We start from the raw sequence: 20,322 nt of genomic DNA, 5'->3' as shown, positions 1-20,322 counted from the left end.
TATTTATACATTCTCCCTGATTTCTAGTACATATTTTTGTAATTTTTACTAATAACTAATATTAAATGAGTAATTATCAACTTACTAACTTTAATAATAGCTTCAACTGAGTACTTGTCAGGCATTGTTGTAAGTGCTTTCCTTGTATTAACATTCTTGTAATTCTATAGGGTATGTAACGATTATCGACCTTTTTTTGGAGGGAGGGGCAAGGACTCGAACTCAATTAAATAATTTGGCCAGGGTTACACACCAAATGTGGTAGAGACAGTCAATGAGAACTAGGCTATTTTAACGAACTTACAAAGATTTAAATTATGTCTTTAGAACATAGCTTATTCAATATTTTGTTTCATTTGTACAGTTTTGAAACTAACTGCGAATGATATTAGTTTTAACAAGTGGTCACATAATTTCAAGAGCAAAATAATGGAGAGAGATTTTACTTATGTTTATATTTACGTAATCATTTGTGAATGCATGCTGTGTATGTGTGTTTAGGTAAAAGAGAATTTTCTGCCTGTATTTAAGGTATAGTCACAAGCTTAACACAAACCACTAGGCTTGATGAACTATAAATTTTCTTTTGATTCTAATAGCCTATTAAAAGACACATATATATATTATTGAATACAAAACAAATATAATACTTGGGTTAAATATGTAGCCACGCATGTGTATAATTTGTACTTTTTTTTTGAATGTATATATTATTGGTATCCCAATAAGTATCCTGAATGTCTGTCTCAATTTGTATTACCTCTATTACAAGAACCTCTTAAAGCGTATAAGAGTATTTGAAAAGTCACTTGGCTGTTTGCTGTGAGAGTTCTCTGGAGGAAGCTTCTGTGAATGTGAGCGGGCGAAGATGTGGAACACTTACTTCACCTGTTATTAATAAAAATTGAAAGCCTTTAAATAAATGGATATTTGTCTATCTGTTCTACCCATTTCCCTGTCCTCCTTCTGGAAGGTTATTCAAAAGGATGATTGTAGTGGGGAAGAGAGGTGGCTAGAGGGTAAGAATCCCTCAACTGCTTGAGGGTAAATCAGACTGTTGTTCCTAGGCTATTACATCTTTCACACACAAAAAAGCTAACACACCCATAATAACTTGAAGCAAATAAAAATTGACCCAGTCGTAGAAGGATTTGGAATTTTTGCTATCTCACAGAGATGTAAGTCTGGTTGGTTTGTTTTGATATTGTAAGTAAGTCTTACTTTGAGTCTGGTATTTTATTTTCAAAATACTTTTTCTGTGAGTGCGTGATTTTAAAATATCCTCAGATACTACAGTTTATAACTAAAATTTTTCTAAAGCAGCGTAGATCATTTTATTATGTGCCAGTGGGAACGTAGGAATTGATGTTTATGTATATGATTTATTTGCACATTTTCAGGAGGTCTTCTACAAAATGATGTTGATATTTTGGACTCTACTCTGGCAGAAGTAAACAAGAATATCTGAGATGAAAAAGATAAAATCATTTATTATCAGAGAATGCTAATTTTAATGTAAACCCTTTGTTGAAGGGGTATGGTGTTATGGAAAATTGACAGGCATTTCATCAGCTTTTCTTGCAGGAGCACAGGAGGGAATAAAAAGTATATTTGTTATTTCAATCTGTAGTAACTCACAAAATTATTAATCCGCCTTTAGTACAGTTAATAACTGTAACAAAGTTTACCTCTTCCTTCATAGAAATGAAAAATGTATGTAAGTCTGTAGGACTGTATACCAAGTTAAATCCTGAAGTTAAAGTATCATCCTTGAGATTCTTTAAAAAAAAAAAAGCTTTTTAATTTCTGTAAAAAACAGCTACTCCGCTAAGAAAATACCAGCTCATTTTGCAATCATGTTTTTAACAGTTTAAATCATTTTTGATAATCATTTTAGGTTTTAAAAATTATTTAATTTATGAGGTATTAAAATATAATTTTGGATGTCAGCATTCTTGATCTGTTTTCTGCATTTTTAGATTCTCCTATTTGCAAACCTTAACATTGCATATCAACAGATTGAGTAAAGTTTAGCATGATTAAAGTTATTATAGATAAATCCTCCTGAGCTACTTACGAAAGTTTAAGTAAACTTTTTTTTTAACTTTTATTTTTCAGCATTGCATTACTTTCCAGAATACCAGTGGCTGGTGGACTTCACAGTAGCTGCTACACTTGTGTATCTAGTAACTGAAGTCTACTACAACTTTATGAAGCCCACACAGGAAATGAATATCAGCTTAGTCTGGTGCCTGCTTGTTTTATCTTTTGCAATGTATCCTTCAAAACATCACTAATATTAACTTATATATTTGTTCGTCTTGTGCAGCTAACACAATTAGACCTCATCTCTAATTTGAAAAAACTTTTAGATTATTAGAGAATTTTTCTTTGTTGAAATCCTCTATATTTAATAGAAAAAATTTTCCAAAGTAGAGGTAGTTTAAAAAGTGAAATATAAGAAAAGATGCCAGTACCTTTCCTTTGCTTTCTCATGTGAATCTTAGGGCACAGAGGAGCCACTTTACCCTGTTTTAGATATTCTGATATTTTCTTCCATATGTTTAAATATTATGGGATAATGGTGTTTTTCTAATTTTAGATTATTGTATCATTCTCCCCCTTCCTTCTCCCAAAACAGTAAGGAAATAACTGTTCTATCAAATCAGTAGTCAGTTTTAGTGATGCCCCTGAAAATATTATTTATAGGGGCGCCTGGGTGGCTCAGTTGGTTAAACCTCTCTTAATTTCAGCTCAGGTCATGATCTCACAGTTAGTTTATGGGTTTGAGCCCCACATCGGGCCCCGCGCTGATGGCATAGAGCCTACTTGGGATTCTTTGTCTCCCTTTGTCTCTCTGCCCTCACATGCATGTGTTCTCTCTCTTTCAAAAACAAATAAGTTTTTTTTTTTAATACTATTACAGCAAAGCGTTATAGTGTCTTATTACCTTCCTTGAACAATTTTTTTATTCTCATTACATAGAAGCTAAGTTTTTTTTACAAAATTCTAAAATTTGGTAGTTCAAATAAGTCATTTCTATTTTGTTTTCCCATGTAAGTATCTTTCTGGAGCTCTCAGTTCTGTAAACTGACTGCATAGCTGTTAACCTGGGATTTTCTTCATTGACTTTCTAAGAATTCCCTGTGCCTGTTTTTGGATCACATCATCTGCCCTTCCTTGGCTTACTGTTTTGCCAGTATAATGTCCTTGATTATAATGTCCTTTTGCCTCCTATAATGTCCTTGAAAGGGGTGCTATATTTTTTTATTGGTATAATCTTGCATGCCTGAAATTATTTTTTCCTCATACTTAGTTGATGGTTTGACTCTGTACAAATTCTAATTGTTGAGAAACTGGATGTCTTCTTGCTCTTGGAATATGCCTCCCTTTCCCATTGCATACACCCTCCAGATGCTTTTTCTCTTTTGGTATTATGAAGTTTTCATCGCTGATTGGGTTAAGTTCTTGGTTTAGCTTTTATATCTGGGAAGTCATCCTTTATTATTGGGCAATTTTTTCCCCTTTTATTAAAATTAAATATTTTCTCCTCCATTTCTACCTCTCCAGAGATAATTTCTTCCAGCTCCTTTCTGTTTGAGGTTTCCTACCATATTTCCATGTGCATACAAAGCTACTGCTTGTTTTTAGTTTTAGGCTATAACTGTTACTATTACCATTTCATTCTGGAAATGAGGACTTGGCACATTTGTCATCTATTACTGAAATTTCCCATTCACCTCATCTTCTAGAGATAGTAATGTCATTTTTTAGAGGAATATTTAATGTTTATGTTGTAATTATATAAATACTATTCACAGATAAATATTTGCCTTAATTTTTCATTTGCATTGTTTTTTTTTTTTTTTTTTTTTTTAATACATGATCTTAATTCAACCTAAAACTCTTCTGGTTGTATAAATCTCTCAATATATCAGATATATCAGGTAGTATGTTAGTTTCATCTTTGAGAAGGTTCTTGTGGAGTCCTTGGACCCAGTTTCAATTGGTTAATCTTTCCACTTGATGCACAGCTATCCTATTGGGATCACCAGTTTTCACTATCTTAGGGATTGTCTTTATTTCTCTTGACTTGGAGCTCTTTTTCCTATATTCCATGTCTCTTCCTTGGTTTACTTTCTCATTTGGGTGGAGCATATGCTCTAGTATTAAGAAAGGTTGCATGAGAAGTGCATTTTTTGTGATCTTGCATTCCTGAAAATATTTTTATTCTGGCTGAAAATTACTTGATCTGTTGATTGAGAACAGAATTCCGGGTTTAAAGTTATTCTTTTGGTAATTTTGAAGGCATTGTTTTATTGTCTTCCTTTTCATTCTTTTAATGAATTCTAGTTGCCATTCCAGTTTCTGATTTTTTGTATATTCTCTTTTTTTCTCTGGAATTTTTACCATCTTTTCTTTGGCTACGTAAGGTGTTGAAATTTTATGGTGATGTACCCTTTTGTGAATCTGTTTTCATCCATTTTGCTGAGACTTTACTCTCTGGAAATGCATGTTCTTAACTTCTAGAATATTTTTTTGAATTATTTTATTTGTGATTTTCTTTTCTCCATTTTCATTGTTTCTGGAATGTTTATTGTTCAGATACTGGATCTCTTAGACTGGCTAAGATTCTCTTCTTTCTCTCATATGTGTTCATATTTTGATAGTTTTTAATTTTGTGGGAGGTTTTTCTCAATATTCCCAACCCTTTGAGTCTCTGTTTCTAATTTCTGCTGCAATTTTTAAATTTTTTTTTAATGTTTATTCATTTTTGAAAGAGAGACACAGCATGAGCATGGGAGGGGCAGACACAGAATCTGAAGCAGGCTCCAGGCTCCAAGCTGTCAGCACAGAGCCTGATGCAGGGCTCGAACTCAAAAACCGTGAGATCATGACCTGGGCCAAAGTTGGCTGCTTAACTGACTGAGCCACCCAGGCGCCCCACTGCTGTAATTTTTAATTACTTTCAAGAGCTCTTCTTCTTTTGTTTTCCCGTCCCACCTTAAGGAAATCTGCTTGCTTTAGATTAGGTTATCTTCTTGTGTCTATTTGAGATGTTGATTTTGTTCAGAGTTGTCTCTCTGCCAAGTATGATTTTTGTTGTAGGTTGCTTTTGTTTGCTTGGTTTGGTTGTAGTCTTTTATGTTAAGGGCTTTTCTTAGCTCTGGTGATTGTTTTTGCCTGTGTGAAGTCTAAGCCACTAAAAAGCTGAGTGAAAGTTTTAAGCAGATGGTGAGGCAAGTTGTTGAAACATCTAGATGGGCCAGGGATCATCTTTTTTACCCTCTCCAAAGCATAAATCTCCAGACCTCTTTGAGGTGGGGGCAGTTTTAAAGTGCTGCTTTTTAGTAGTGCTTCTTTTTACTAGTCCTTCTTTTTAATATCTCCTGCCACCCCTAATAAGCACATTTGCACTTTAGCCCATTGTAGAGAATTACATGGCATCTGACCACTTCTTATCCTACCTGGGAGCTCTGCAGTAACATCAGGTTTTATCTTAGCTTTCCATTTGAGTTTCCTCATGCTGTTTAGTCAGTTACCATTTACCTGCCTGCTTTCTGGCTTCTGGAGTTTTACTGCTTTTATTCTTCTCATTCATTGTATTTATGTACCCCAAAACAAGTTTCCTTTATACTGTCATTTTGGTGGAGGTTAGGGAGAGACCAAAAGTCAGTGGAAATGCTCAATCTGTTATTTTTATCCACAAGTTTTATATTGACTGTTTAATAAGATTCTGTTTTTTGTCTTCTTTTTCAGGGACTCTTGGTAATGGCATATTCTTCCTTTGAATGGTTCTTTAATATATCTCCCTTTTTCCACTTATTCTATACTATTTTCTTAATTTTTCTCTTAATTTTCTCTTTTAACCCTTTTGTTGAATTTTTTATATCAACTTTTTAAAAACATTTATCTATTTTTGGGAGAGATGGGGAGAGAGGGAGACAAGAATCCCAAGCAGGCTCCATGCTGTCAGTGCGTAGCCCAACTCACGGCTCCATCCCATGAACCCTGAGATGATGACCTGAGCTGAAACCAAGAGTCAGCCGCTTAACTGACTGAGCCACCTGGGCACTCCCTTGTTGTTGTTGTTGTTGTTGTTTTTTAATTTTAAAAACTTGGAATGTTCTCATAGCATTCTTGTGTCATGGATACATAATATCTTTATATTTCTAAGGATATTACTATCTTTTAATTTTTAATTTGCACCTTGTATTGTTTATTTTCTGAGTATCCCTCCCCTTTTGCTTTAATCATTGTCATGTTCGAGATTGTTCTTAAATGTTTCATGTCCTTTGATTTTCTGTTTATATTTAATAAGGAAGAATTTAAAAATTAGAAGTTTTGTGCAAGTGGTTGCAACTTGTTGATTGGTGGCCTTTTTTGTGCATGATTAAGTGGGGACTTTATATTATCCTGGGGGAGACCTCTTAATATTATTGTCTGCAGATTGTTTGGGTCTGTCATTTTCTCCAACAGGAGTTGTCCATTTTCTCATCTTTGGGGTATAAGTGTAACAGCCAGTGTTACAGATACCGATTGGGGAAGAAAACTCAGAGACTCAGCATTCAGTGTATAGGCATTAATTTAAATGCATGTCTGTGTCTGCCTTGTGCCCCTTGTTTTCAGGTCTTCATTGCCACCCTAAGTTTTGCATAAATATTCCCAAGCCCAGTCTTTTCTGGTTTTAACATTTTCTCATAGTATTTCTTCTAAGGTTCTGCCAGAGTTAAGGGACGACCATCACCTAATCTGTATGCTTAGGCAAGAGAAGTTGTAAGAAGTCTAATTATTGCTAACACAGACATACAGCCTATCCTGTTTGCATTAATTCTGTAACCCTGCCTTCAAAGGTGCCCACTTACCTCTAATTCCTGACTTTTCCAGAAGCTTTTTATGAATGAGCTGGCTTTCTTTTCGCTGGATTTTTTTCCCTCTGTAGACCCAGTGTAACAGAGAAAGCTGAAACCTAAATCGGTTTTTGCTTGTCCCATCTACTTAGATGGTCTTCCAACTTTTGTTGATAATTCTTTTCTAGAAACTGTCATCTCTTCCTATTTTTTGTTTCTTATGGCTTTTAGTTTCTTTCCTATATGGTTTATTTAGTCAAATTTTGGAAGTAAGAATAAGTGCATGTTCTACATCTTCTATATTCAGCTAGAGACTGCTGAACTATCTTTTAATACTATAAGTGGATACTATTTTAAATATATGATATGACTTGGCATTCAACACCAGTATGTTCTTTGTTGACTCTTCTGGATTGAGTTAGGTATAACGTAGACCAGAAGAGCCAGAACAAAATCTTAAGAGTTGACATCTTTACCAGGTATATATTCTGTTGGATAGAAATACTGATCATGTGTGTCAGTTGAGAAACATCCCCAGATGTCTAGTGCTATACTCATTTCAACAGGAGATTAAGTTGAAGCATTTAGAATATTACTATTTAATTCTATAGTATTAAATATGTGAAAGTACTATGCAGTCAGAATAAAGACCCATCTCTAGACATCAGGTTATATAAACACCAAAAATATCTTAACTTGGAAATTAGCACTAGCTCCCATGTTACTTTTTTCATACTTGAGTTCTCATGTTCTCTGAAATATCGCTTCTTTTGGAGTATGCTCGTCTTCATTTTCTTCATGGTTGATAGCATGATGTCAGATAACGTTTGTGATATTTATGTTGAAATGCATAAATAGTGCATTGATAACCAGTTTGATTTAATGTGATACAACCCTTAGTACCTATTTACCAGAGAAATTAGAAAAATGTACCTCTTAAGAGCTACTCAGACTATTGTTTATGTGAATAAATTTCATCTTTCATTTCACTCAGTAATGCCTAATAATGTGAGAGCAAAGGTCCCACACAGTCTTCAGCACTGAACTGGCTCTGCTTAGTTTTGAGTAGTGCACTCGTGAAATGCACCAAACAATAGCATCTCTGCGGGAATCTAGTAGCTGGCTGTCTCCACCATCCTAGAGAAGACAGGAAGTGCTGAAGGGCTTTAGAATCCAAGCTATTTTCTGCCAACTTTGACCCTTCACAAAAGGGACAGGGAAGAAGGAAAGTAGAATTGTGTATATGTTGAGGTATGTGATTTTCCTTCAAACTTGCATCGTGTGAGAAAATGATCAACTGCCTTCAGTAGTATGCAGGAAACCAGAATTTGAATGTCATATCCAGATTAGCACTAGGGAGGAGTCTGTTTATAGCCTATCTTTTATCTTAGTTATAACATATCTGGTATGCCTTTCACATCGTATGCACAGAGTATAACTGCTGTGACCTCTGTTTGGCTTCTCTTTATTTTCTTATTGTATGTGCCTACTTATTAGTCAAACACATGTCTCCATTGATTACATAGGACAATAGCTCCACTTAATTCCAGAGTCATACACACATCAGTTAATTCAGAAATTCTCTGCAGTTGTTACTGATAAAATGTCCTTTGTTAAAGTGGTCCCAAATTTAGACACGTATAATAACTTAAATAATTGGTTCATTTAAAAGCAAGGAAGAAAACTGTTTTATTTCTGCGGTCATTTTGTTTTTGTCTCCCCATGAGTTTTGCTTTACATACTTGTAGGGCAACAATTAGAACTTCTTCAGAATCTTGGAAGTTCTGAAAGCATAGGAATGAGTTTTTTAAACTTGTGACACTAAAATCTTGAACTGCTACCTAAAACTAGGCTGTCTTTTATCATCAGCTCTACTTGCTATGTTTCAGCAGAGTTGTACATGCATCTCAGCTGTCACACCTTCCAGTCTCACTCCTAAACCCAAACTAACTCTCAGCTTTTCTCCCTTGCCCATTTGTCATTGTAACCACCTTATTTGGTCAAGTGTGTGTGTTCCAGTTCCATTTATGCTGAGTTACATGGTGTGGGGAAGGTAAAAGGTAAAGAAAGCCTTACAGTGAGGATGGAACAGTTGTGTTAATTGTCTTTCCTGCATGATGGTCCATGAAGGCTTAGAGTCACTGGAGAAATGTCTACTGATTTTATAATATGAAGTATATCATTTTTATTTATGAGTAAAGGAAGACAGAAAGGTAAAAATGATGCTTTCAAAAAATCCAATAGTCCTTGGGTGGAAGTAAAACTTTTAAAAATTAAAACTCTACTATCTATGGATTTTTTTTTTTCAAAGAATCTTTCCTTATGAATAAGCTGTATCACGGAGTAATATTGAGTCAATTACGTGAATTTGAGTGAGAAGAAAGCTATTCTACAAAGAATGATAAAGCTTCTCAGTAGTCCTATTATATTTGGTTAAAGGACTGGATCATTAGTCACATTTCCACACTGCTTGTATTTTACAATGTGGATGGTTTAAGGTACAAAACCCTATTATGTATGTTTTTAAGGCTGTGTTTTAAATTTTTAATTTGCCTTGGTTGCCAGCCATGCAAATTTTACACAACGACAAAAGTTGGGGATGGTTTAAATTGAAATAAATTCTAAGGTTTTCTGTGTTAAATATTTCAGTTTTTTTTGTGTAGATTTGTAAATTAAATGTTTGTAAATTGAATGCTGCACTTGTTTGCTATAGGAAATAGACAGCTATAGCAAATTATCACAACTTGTCACCTTTTCTAAATTCCTTAAGGATTCTAAATTGCTGTATTCTTACTTTACAAAATGTTCTGTTTTATAGTAACAAGAGAAATGAAGCACTAAACCCTAAAGTGAACTGCATAAGCTATCACGTCTCCTAGTGAGAAAGGGACAGAGTAAAAGCTTTTGAATCTAAGCCAAAGTACTTGTTTGAAAATTTGTACATAGCATGGTGTGTCAAAGATGGTTTTATAAACTCTTAAAGGTCTTCTGTGATACCAATGTTGCCAAATTTTTTGCCTTTCAGGTTGGAAACCTAGAGCTACATAGAGAACTTACTTTGAGAGATAAAATCAGTATTTCTGATTTATTAATTTATAATTGAGTTTTTTTTTCCCCTTTTAGCTAGGAAGTGAGAATTTTTCTCCTACACCTAAAAATTTAAGGATAGTCTTCATTGTTCTGCTATATTTTTTTGCTTGCTTTTGTTTTGAAATAAAACCTGTGTTTTATGCTTTCAGAAATCCATGACCATTATTTCCTTCCACAATTTGGCTAGGTTGAGGCTGTGTCTGTAAGCTTTTGTGGGACAGATTTTAAACATGCAAAAGTTTTTGCTTAAATCTGAGAGAAATTTAGGTTCTGTTTCTTTTCTCTTTAAAATAAAGTAATTGAAACTTCTTCTCCTAGAAAATAGGAAAAACTTCTTTAAATTATCCAAGTTGGTTGTTTTGTTTTTTAAGTTGGAAGACAGAATCAATTCTTTTTAAAAGGATTTTACTGGATAGGTCATTAAGGATTAATGTACTTGTTAGTTTTCATTGTACACACTGTAGCAGAATCTTGGTATAGTTTTTAGGTTTCTTTGCAGTGAGAATGCAAAATATAATGTGTTTTGAGTATTTTGGTTGCTTTTTATATAAAAATAGGTGTTAAGAGGTTTAGCCCTTTGAATAGAAAAAAACTTTATTGTTAGTGGTCACCAAAACAAGACCATATCTTTCACAGAGTACAGAGCTTTCACTTTAGATGAAAATGACTTACTTGAGTGGAAACATGATTTTAAAAAGATAACCATAAATTTTGGGAAAAATTTTTTGAGAATCCTCTGTTATTAGGATAGTATCCATTATATTTGTTTATTGGCAACAAAATACTCTCAGAATATGATCTCTTTCTATTTCCTTCTCAAAAAAAAACATTGATAAATATCTTTGAATAATTTCAAGATGTTAGGATGTAGAAGACATTTTCTTAATAGGAGAATTGGGTCTTTAAAACAATGTAAGTACAAACTAAACTGAAACAGTGTCTCCATAAGTATATGTTCTTTAAGTTGTTATCCGAGATCTGAGAGAAATTTGCCATCTTAGATCTAAAAATTAAGCTTTCTCATTATTTAAAAGCTCTTTTCTCTGGCTCAAAGATAAATATATTTAAAATGTTTCCTACTGATTGAATCTTTCCACTTGTCCTTGATTTTTCTTTCCTGTTGTAACTTTTATATTTGCATCTATAATGGCCTAATTCCGGTTGCAAAAAATGTTGATATTGAATTAGAACTTTAAAAATGTCAGCCATGTGGCAGAAAAAAATTTATCCCACCCCTACTGTTTTTCTTTAGCTCAAAGGTTGAAATTTTATGATCTAAAATAAATTAGCCCTTAAAGTATGTGATCCATTCAGCTAAGAACTGAAGGTTAAAAGGGAAAAGAAAAAAAATTATTAAAAGAAAAATTTTGAAAATGACCATTTGCATCAGTAGTTTTGCATATACAATTTTGAATATTTACTAATATAATATTCACTATGAAAGTCTAATTAACAGTTATCTATGAAAATAATAAAGGTAGCAGGAAGAACTTATAGAGAAAGCATTTGACCATTATTTTCATTAAATCGTAAATCAGGAACTGTCTTGTCTTTTACATAGTGTTTTTTGTTATGCATGTCTATAAATACAGAAGCTTAATTTTTTTGGTCTAATGTTATTTACATTATCAGGTTGTATTTATTTATGAAAGGACAAAAGTAAGTATATCTTACTTATTTGGAAATTGTGGAAGAAAGAACAGACTTAAAGTCTGTTTTAGAGAAATTTCATTTTTAAATTATTTAAATTTAAGTTATTTTACATATAAGAAATTTTATTTTGAAAGTCATTCAGATACTTGAAAGTATTTCAGGTGTGGTTTATTATTTGTTTTTTTATATGAGTAATTTATGTTTAATAAGCATATTCATGAGATTGGAGCATAAAAGGATTTTTCCATATTTCAAAATAATTTGTTACATAGGTATTAGAGAAATTTGATAAGTAGCTCAATAAGAAACTTTGTTACTATCTCAGCTAGTACAGAACGTTTCTGTAAGTGATCTCAAAGTTACCAAAGTTGTCAGTGAGGAAATCTAAATGGGGTACCATGGTGTAATTATTTCTGTTTAAAAAAAAAAAAAAAAGCCAGATTTATATTCTCTTCCATCAAATGCTAACAAAAGTCTCTCTCCTTCTCAGGAAGTTTTTTAGTCTATTATCATATACTACTCTTCGGTCTTATTATATATTAACTGAATAAAATACACATTGCTCTAAAAATTTGGTAAAACAAGCAGTTGAGTTTTGAGTTGAAACATGGTGAAGATTCTACAAAATATAATCCCAGGGTAGATGTCAGTTGGTTCAGCAATAAACTGGCCAGGAATAAACCGTTAGGCACTGGGGTTATTGCTGGAAAATACACAGATTTTTTTATTTTGGAGAAAGAATAGAGCTCTTGGAAAAATGCCTGTTTAGTTCTTTATAAAACAGGTTAAATATTTGTTCTGTTCTGGGTTGTTTATACATCAGGTCTTTGTCAGTGGATGGATGATTAGATTGTTTTGAAATCATAAGGATTTATGATGATACTGTTCCACAGCATTGAAACATTTCTAACAGTTGGTTAGTATTAATTACCATTAACATTTCGGTATATTTTAATAGGATGTGGAAAAAATTTCAGTGCACGTGATTTAAAAGGTAGTAAAACATATACATGTGCTTTACACTGTGAATTCATAAGTAGTTTTGGTTCTGTTAAACTCCAGGACACAATGTACTGTTTTCTGGAGTTGAGGGGTATGTTGTAGACTTTATTAAAATCTAGATTGAATTTTTTAAAATGTTAACTTTTATCAAATAATATGTACACATAGGTTATGTAGACAAAAGTTCTTAATGCGTTAAAAACCAAGAATCCCCTTCTTGACCCTCCTTGCCACTTCTCATGTTTTTAGCTGATTATTTTGGTTTTTAAAAATCTTTGTATTTCTAAATATAATGCTTACACTATTAATTCAGTTCTGATAGGTGAGGATTTTTTTTCTTAAATTATGCCATCCTCTGTGCTTCTTCCTCTCTTTTATGTTCTTAGTTTAATTATTTTATAATTTTACTGAAAATTGTCAATATTCAGTGATAATTAAACCTATATAAATATTATTCATATGTGAGCATTATAAGGTACTATAGCTTCTATAATTTTTTCATTTTTAAATATTTATTTATTTTTTCCTTGTATTTATTATTAATTCCATTACCTTTCCTCAAGGTTGCTTATAACTTCTTTAGTTGTGTCCTGTCCCCATGTCCCCCTCACTCCCCTTCCCCACTGGTCCCTGTGGAGATGCTCTTCCTGGAGACCCTCCATTCTCTAGCTTTTATCTGGAAGGGTTGCCCTTCAGGCCTGCTAGATAATCATCCTTTTGTTGTTATCTAGGAATTCTCTTTGCCTTTTTCCCAAGTTTCATTTCCCATTTCCAGAATTCACCATTTTTCTCTTTTTTGGTTTGTTCATATATTTTGCTGGAGCTTTCTGCCAAAGTGTGCATGCAGAGTAACTAGTTTTAGACTGCTGTCTTATCTGTACTCTCATTAACCTGGATATAGAATTCCAGGTCATCAGTATTTTCCTTCATAATTCCGAAGACATCACACCCAATGTCGGACTTTGCTGTTAAGGAGTACAGTGTCATGATGTGTAATCTTTTTCATATGATTTGTTTTTCTTTATTTTTCTTTTCAGGAAGTTTTACAGTTTTCATTTGTCTTGTTTTTGAAGATTTGTGATCTTGTAGTACCATGTTGGAAATCTTTATTTCATTCTTTGTGCTGGGCTTTTGGTGGGCTATTTTAATTTGGAAGCTTCGAGTTTGGAAATTTATTTTATGATGCCTTTGATAACTTCTTCCCTTTTGTAATCCCCCCACCCCCTGTTCTCTTTCTGTCTCTTTTGTTAGTCAGATATTGTACCCCCTAGATTGATTCTCTTATTTTGTTACCCTTTACTGCTTGACGGAACTTTTCTTCAACTTTATCTTTTAAACCTATTTTTTAAAATGGATTTTGCCTGTCCTATTTGAATTTTTTCTGAGCTTATTTTTGATACCTAACCATGCCTTCATAGCATCCTGCTCTTGTTCCCAAGATGTATTGATCTTTGTTTAGCCTTATGAAATACAGGTATATCTCATGTATAGATATCTTTGTATAAAAACGTGTGTATCTATTTGTATATATATAATTTTTTTTTTATTCAGGTGGTATCATCTTTCTTTTCTCCAACAAGTTATTTTCCCCTTTGCTCATTTTTTCTCTTTTATGTAAGATGCTACGCTCTAATGCAAGGATTGATAAACTGACTTGCGTCCGGTTTTTGTATAGCTCTTGAGTGTGGGTTTCAACATTTTTAAAGGTTGTTTAAAAAAAAATTAAGCATACAGAGGAATATGGTACAGAGACTGTTGATGGCCCACAAAGCCTAAAATATTTACTGTCTGTTCCTTAACAGAAAAAGTTTTCTGATCCCTGCTCTAATGTCTGGAGATTCCTGGCTTTCCTTTTATTTTCGAGAGTCAGGCACTTTAAGCAAATTGGAAACTATATGTAAGTAGGGCTTGATTAGCTTCACTGGAGATTATAGCTTGGTAATTCTGAAGCTAGTTTTGTTACAGGTAGATCATAAGGTCATTTTCTATTGGTCTTTTGGACCTTTTGATTTCTCTAGGAGAGTCTGATCTCCTTGCCTGAGTATATGAGCCTGTTGCACATTTTTTGAAGGTGAGAAAACCTTTGAGTAGGTTTTCATTTATTCTAATTTCAATACAGTTGCCTTAATCTAAATTCTGTACTTCAATTTTAATTTTTTAACTTAATTTAATTTTTTAATGTATTTTGAGAGAGTGGGAGAGAACACCAGTGTGACCAGGAGAGGGGCAGAGAGAGTGGGAGAGAGAGAATCCGAATACCTACCAGAGAGAATCTCTGATAGTACAGAGCCCAGAGTGGGACTCAATCCCGGGAACCCTGGGATCATGACCTGAGAGCCAAAATCAAGAGTCGGACACTTAACTGACTAAACCACCCAGGTGCCCATAAATTTTGTACTTCAGATTCACTTTCTTCAGAGGCTAAATCTTCATTTTCTGCTGGAATCAGAGTGAAGTTTGTTACTTGGCTGCACAAGGGGTGGAGAGTTGGGCATCCATTTTCTACTTATACAGAGGTCAACTCATACCTATGTTTTCAGCCTGACACAACACTGTTGTGTTTTATAGAGAATTGTACCTTCTAGATTAGCTTTTCATGGAAAAGCTTAAAAGATTTAAACGTAATTGGAATTGTATCTGAAGTAAAAATAACTTAATTTTTTATTATTATATAATCTATTTGTCCTAGTATACATTCCCATACTACTTTTTTGGTATTGGAAGTTTAGTATTTTATTTCATTATATAGAAAACAAGTTATTGCCAAGAACTACAAATAAATCTGTAATATTCAAAATAGCCCTCTGAGGTGGTAAAGGTATTAGTTGCGTTTTACAAGTGAAGAGACATTGGAGGCACAGAGAAATTATACATGGATGATCACATAATAGCAGTAGAACCAAGATTCATTCAGGCAGTCTAGATCTAGAGAATGCTTTCTTTCCATTTGTGTTACACTGTAGTTCAAGATAGCACATGATATACATAGCAAATGAATTACAGTAGTGAGCGCTTTGAGTTCAGAAAATGATGAGAATGGTCTCGGCTGGAGAATTAATGGTAAGCTTCATAAAGCATATGGAGCTTGAGTTGAGTCTTTGACTAGGTAGAGGGAGGGGAATAAGGTAGTTCAGGTAGTGGGTTATGATTTACGACAATATAGCTGTGAAATTTAGGAGATGGTAAATACAGCATTCTGATTTAAGTGGAAGCTTGAACATACGGGTATAGCCAGATCATAATACATTTCAGAATACTCTGGATATTTTACACTGGGTTATGGGAACATTTCTAATCTGGGACTCAATGGATACATGGTTTTAAGATTCATCCTAGTATTCAATTTGAATTGAGGATGCAGAAATTATAACATTTTAGGTGCTTGTGGTTAAATGGATTAAAGTAGTAGTGATATAAAAAAGATTATGCCTCATGCCTGGATTAGATTGCCTCTGATTTTTTTTTTCTTTCCTTTAGTGTTGACATATTTTGTAATTTAATTATTCTTTGGTAACAGAGTTTTGCGGTGGGTGTAAATCTATGAGAAATTTCATTTTGGTCATTTGATACCAATTGGCTAAAATGTTGTTTTCTTCTTCATTGTAAAAGGAGTTGGAAATTATCTCCAGATTCTTGTATCCATTTTCAGTAAAAATGAAGCAGTGTTTTTCCAGCCTGGGCTTAGGTCCCTCAGGCAATGGGAGAGATCATAGCTAGTTCTCAAAAGCAGTTCAGTTGTGATTGCAGGGGGTGGGGGTGTATTTTCTTTTTTAATCTTACTCCTCTTTCCTTTTTCTCCCCCAACGTGTAAGCTCTTATTATTATGCCAAGGAAGAGATAGACCTGTAGTGTTTGATACTAGTAAAATGAACCACCAGCTTTGTTTGTTTTATTTTTAAGTAATGGAGAAGAGTTAAATGAGTAAGGAACACAGATTCAGAATATCCTAGAGGGAAAAATTTGAGCATCTGTGTTCTAGAATTTCACCATCACTCTTAAGCAGTGTTTTGTGTTTCACTCCTTAAAAGCTGAAAGTTAAGGGGAAGTTTAAAAGACTTGTAAAGTTGTTCCTAACTTGCTTTCTTGGTGCTCAGAGATAGATTCTCTACTTCATTATAAGACACACTACCATTTACATGGCGAAAAGCTTCAGTAGTCCTATTTATTTGAAAAATCAGATTTTTGTTGTTGTTGTTATTTGCTTTCGTAAATTTCACAGTTAACCTGGCTTCAGCTCTTACTGAAGTGATGAATATCACTTAATCATAGATATAATGAGGTTATGCCCTTAAAATTGCATAATTTAAAAAAATAATGGTATAATAGAATGTTACATGTATAATACTTTGTTTTCTTCTCTGAGAAGTTAGGGAGTTTTAAGCAGAGAAGTCTTAACTTTGTATTTTTTAGTAATTGAACCACTAAAAAATAAATCATAATGTAAATTTAAATTACAGTGTGTTTACTTTGGTTAATTAGAAAACTATCCCACAAGGTAGTTTAAATTAATGCTTTGTAACTTTTTTTCTGCATGCACACACAGCTGGCTCCTCTCAGAAGCATCTTTCATTGCAAACAATGTGTTTTCACCAGGTTAATGGAAGAAGTTTGCACTGATGGCGTTGCAGACCTTGCCTTTATTTCTGCTCACTGGAGACTCTTGATTACTGTCAGGGTCCTGTCTTGGGTATATAATCTTACTATTTTTTTTCCCCTTGGAAAGACTTTTATTTTAAGCAACTATGGACTACCAGTGTTTGTCTTTGATGTGAGAGCATTATAGAAATGGAGAAAAAAATAGTGGTAAGATATATGTAGTGATTAAGTTGTAGAAAAGTTAAAAATAATTCACATTACATCTTAAAATGATGTGGAACCTAAATGTGCTTTGTTAAACCCTCGTTAGTCATTTTAATTGAAATTGACATCCTATCAATTTGACAGTCCTACTTAAGCTGACTATTATTACAAAGTCGTGCCAACTTCTGCAAGGATGCAGTATACTCTTATTGTTTATAAATGATTTAGTAGCTTTTAGTAGCCAATATAGAAAGAGGATTGACAAATATGTTTAGGGAAAATTTGTACAGTAATGTTAGCTGATTTTAGAAAGAATTATGAAGGAATAGCACATAGAATATCAGAAAATACTGCATTGCAGAATAACAAGTGCAAAGTAAATATCACTCTTGAAATTCTTACTCTAATTTGCAGAGATTATTGGTTTTGCCGATTTATAAGACTTGAAGGTTTATAAAAATAATTTAGCTTCCCCTTTCTCCCTTATGCTCAATATCATAGAAAACTGATACCTATTCTTGCATGGGTTAGCTTTTTTCTTCAGTAGAGTTTCAGATTTCTCTATATTTCTATAACCAGAGTACTACAAACTTAAATTGAGCAAGATAATTTTCTGTTAGGGTGCTGAATATTTGCTGTGGGTAATAATTATAAACTAATGGCGTTTGCTTGTTTATTAGTCTTATTTTTTTACACTAAAGAAGTAATTTGTTCAAATACCTAACCAAGTATATGTTTAACCTGAGTTACAGTGGATATCAGAAGACATTTAGAATGCCTGATAAATGTCTTCAGAAGGTGTATGCTAAAGTTCTATAATTGTATTCTGGTTATATGTATCCTAAAGCAGGTATTCATTATAGCAAACATGAAAACATGCAGAGGTGTTTTTAATAAAAAAGTTTAGAGATTATCATCGAGCTTTCCATTACCTGGTTTTGTCTGGTCTTTAGAAGCAAATCAGGTGCTTTATTTATAGAATGTAGCATTGTAAATAATATAGTCTATGAAGAAATAGTTAAAAAGTTGAAATTAATTTCTAGTACAGCACTTTGTAGGTAGTCAGTACCCAACTTAACATGTAGATTGTATTCTTAAATGTTTAGGCGCCTGGGTGGCTCAGTCTATTGAGCATCTGACTTCAGCTGAGATCATGATCTCACGGTTCTTGGGTTTGAGCCCTGCATCTGGCTCTCTGCTGTCAGTGCAGAGCCCACTTTGAATTCTCTGTCCTCCCCACCCCCTCCCTCTCTCTCTCTTTCAAAATAAGCATTTTTAAAAATTTATTAAAAAAATGTTTAGAAATAAAATATTTTTCTAGAGAAATAATGCTATAAGTGGCATCTCCACCTGTAATATTAGCCCATGAACATTCATTTGATCTATAAAGTAGCATACAAAACTATATTTTTTTCAAAGAAAATAACACTAATACTAATACGTAATTAGGAAAATAGATCACAGGAAGTATTTATCTGGCATCATGGCATTTAAGAAAAAGACAGGTTTGTGTGAAAGAGAGATGAGCTATGGTGCAAATAACCAAGATGAGAGCAGTGAAAGGCAGGAAGGGGATGATACTGAAAAAATGAGCTTAGTAGAGGGTGTTAACAAAATACCCACACACTGTTCTGGGGGACTGGCTGAGCCCTGTACTTTTTTTTTTTTTTTTTTTTTTTGACATTTTAAAGGGGGAACTATAAGCTAAATAAGCCTTAGGAAAACAAAGTCATAGCCTTTATAAAACCCAGGCAATCCGTTAAATTCGTAACCATGGGTGGTAAGTAATTTATATTGTTGTTATTACCAATGAAAAAAACAGATCGTTAGATTAAAACTTCTTTTTAATTGTTTAATGTTTATTTTAGAGAGAGGAAGAGAGAGCGGGGGAGGGGCAGAGGGAGAAGCAGGCTCCAGGCTATGAGCTATCAGCACAGAACCCAACATGGGGCTCGAATTCATGAACTGCAAGATCTTGACCTGAGTTGAAGTCAGATGCTGAACTGACTGAGTCACCCAAGTGCCCCAGACTAAAACTTTTTCTGCGTTGTTTTCTACTTTGAGTATATTATTCCGGGGAAACAGTGTTGTTTTTGATATCATTCTTCAAAAAATCTATTTTACCCTGAAAACATAGACTCATTACTATTTCAGCTTACCTAAACTACCTTGTAAAAACATTATTTCTATGGCAAAATTCATTCACTAATTGTTTGAGTACCTACTATATGCCAGACATTTTTCTTGGCATTCTAACTACAGAAATGAACAAGGGATAAGAATCTTTGATATAATTAACTTTGCATTCTAGTGGAGGTTTATTTCAAGTTCCTTTTGAAAAATGCCAAAGAGTCATCTATCTTTATTACTTTAAATTGTCTTACTTTATGATAAGTGACCTTAACTAGTGTAGCTGTGATGCTCCATTTATACCCAGTATCCTAGGGAATATCCAAAAGAAATAGAGAATGAGTAATAAGTATATTAACCATTTTTAAATAGGGCAGAAAGGAATACTTTTTTAAGAAACATGGAAGAGAATTCTTACCCTTTCTTAACTTTTCATGAAGAAGGATTCTTCTGATTATGAGAATGTTTTGAACTATTCACATCTATCATGGCACCTCTATTTTTAGAAGGTTTCAAGTGGTACTACTCAACTACCATATAACTTAGGTGCTGTTTACAGTTTAGAAGAGGGAGTATAATAAGTGAATACTCCCTGGATTCAGATCATCTAGATTTAAATCCCTGCTTCCTCTAATTTAGCTGTGTGATCTTGGGCAAGTTACTTAACCCTTTTGTGCCAGTAAAATTTTAAATATATAAAGTAATGGTAATAGTTGGTTAAGGTGAGAGTGAAATGAGTTAATTGGTAAGGCCTAGCACTTATAAATACTAGGTTACAGCTGTTACTATTTGTCAT

At 33.5% G+C, this 20,322-nt stretch overlaps 1 protein-coding gene across 6 annotated transcripts in view; it reads left to right on the top strand.

The window, feature by feature from the left end:
- Positions 1–20,322, top strand: part of TMEM161B (transmembrane protein 161B) — a 71,904-nt gene that overhangs the window by 37,934 nt on the left and 13,648 nt on the right. For all 6 annotated transcript variants that reach the window (XM_042989613.1, XM_015536516.2, XM_042989608.1 and 3 more), the window contains one exon: positions 2,119–2,275. In XM_042989613.1, coding sequence (XP_042845547.1) covers positions 2,119–2,275 — 157 coding nt within the window. The remainder of the gene's footprint in view (positions 1–2,118; positions 2,276–20,322) is intronic.

The sequence above is a fragment of the Panthera tigris genome, chromosome A1, assembly GCF_018350195.1.
Source record: "Panthera tigris isolate Pti1 chromosome A1, P.tigris_Pti1_mat1.1, whole genome shotgun sequence".
In the NCBI taxonomy this organism is placed as follows: Eukaryota; Metazoa; Chordata; class Mammalia; order Carnivora; family Felidae; genus Panthera; species Panthera tigris.
This window is presented reverse-complemented; position numbering and strand designations above follow the sequence as displayed.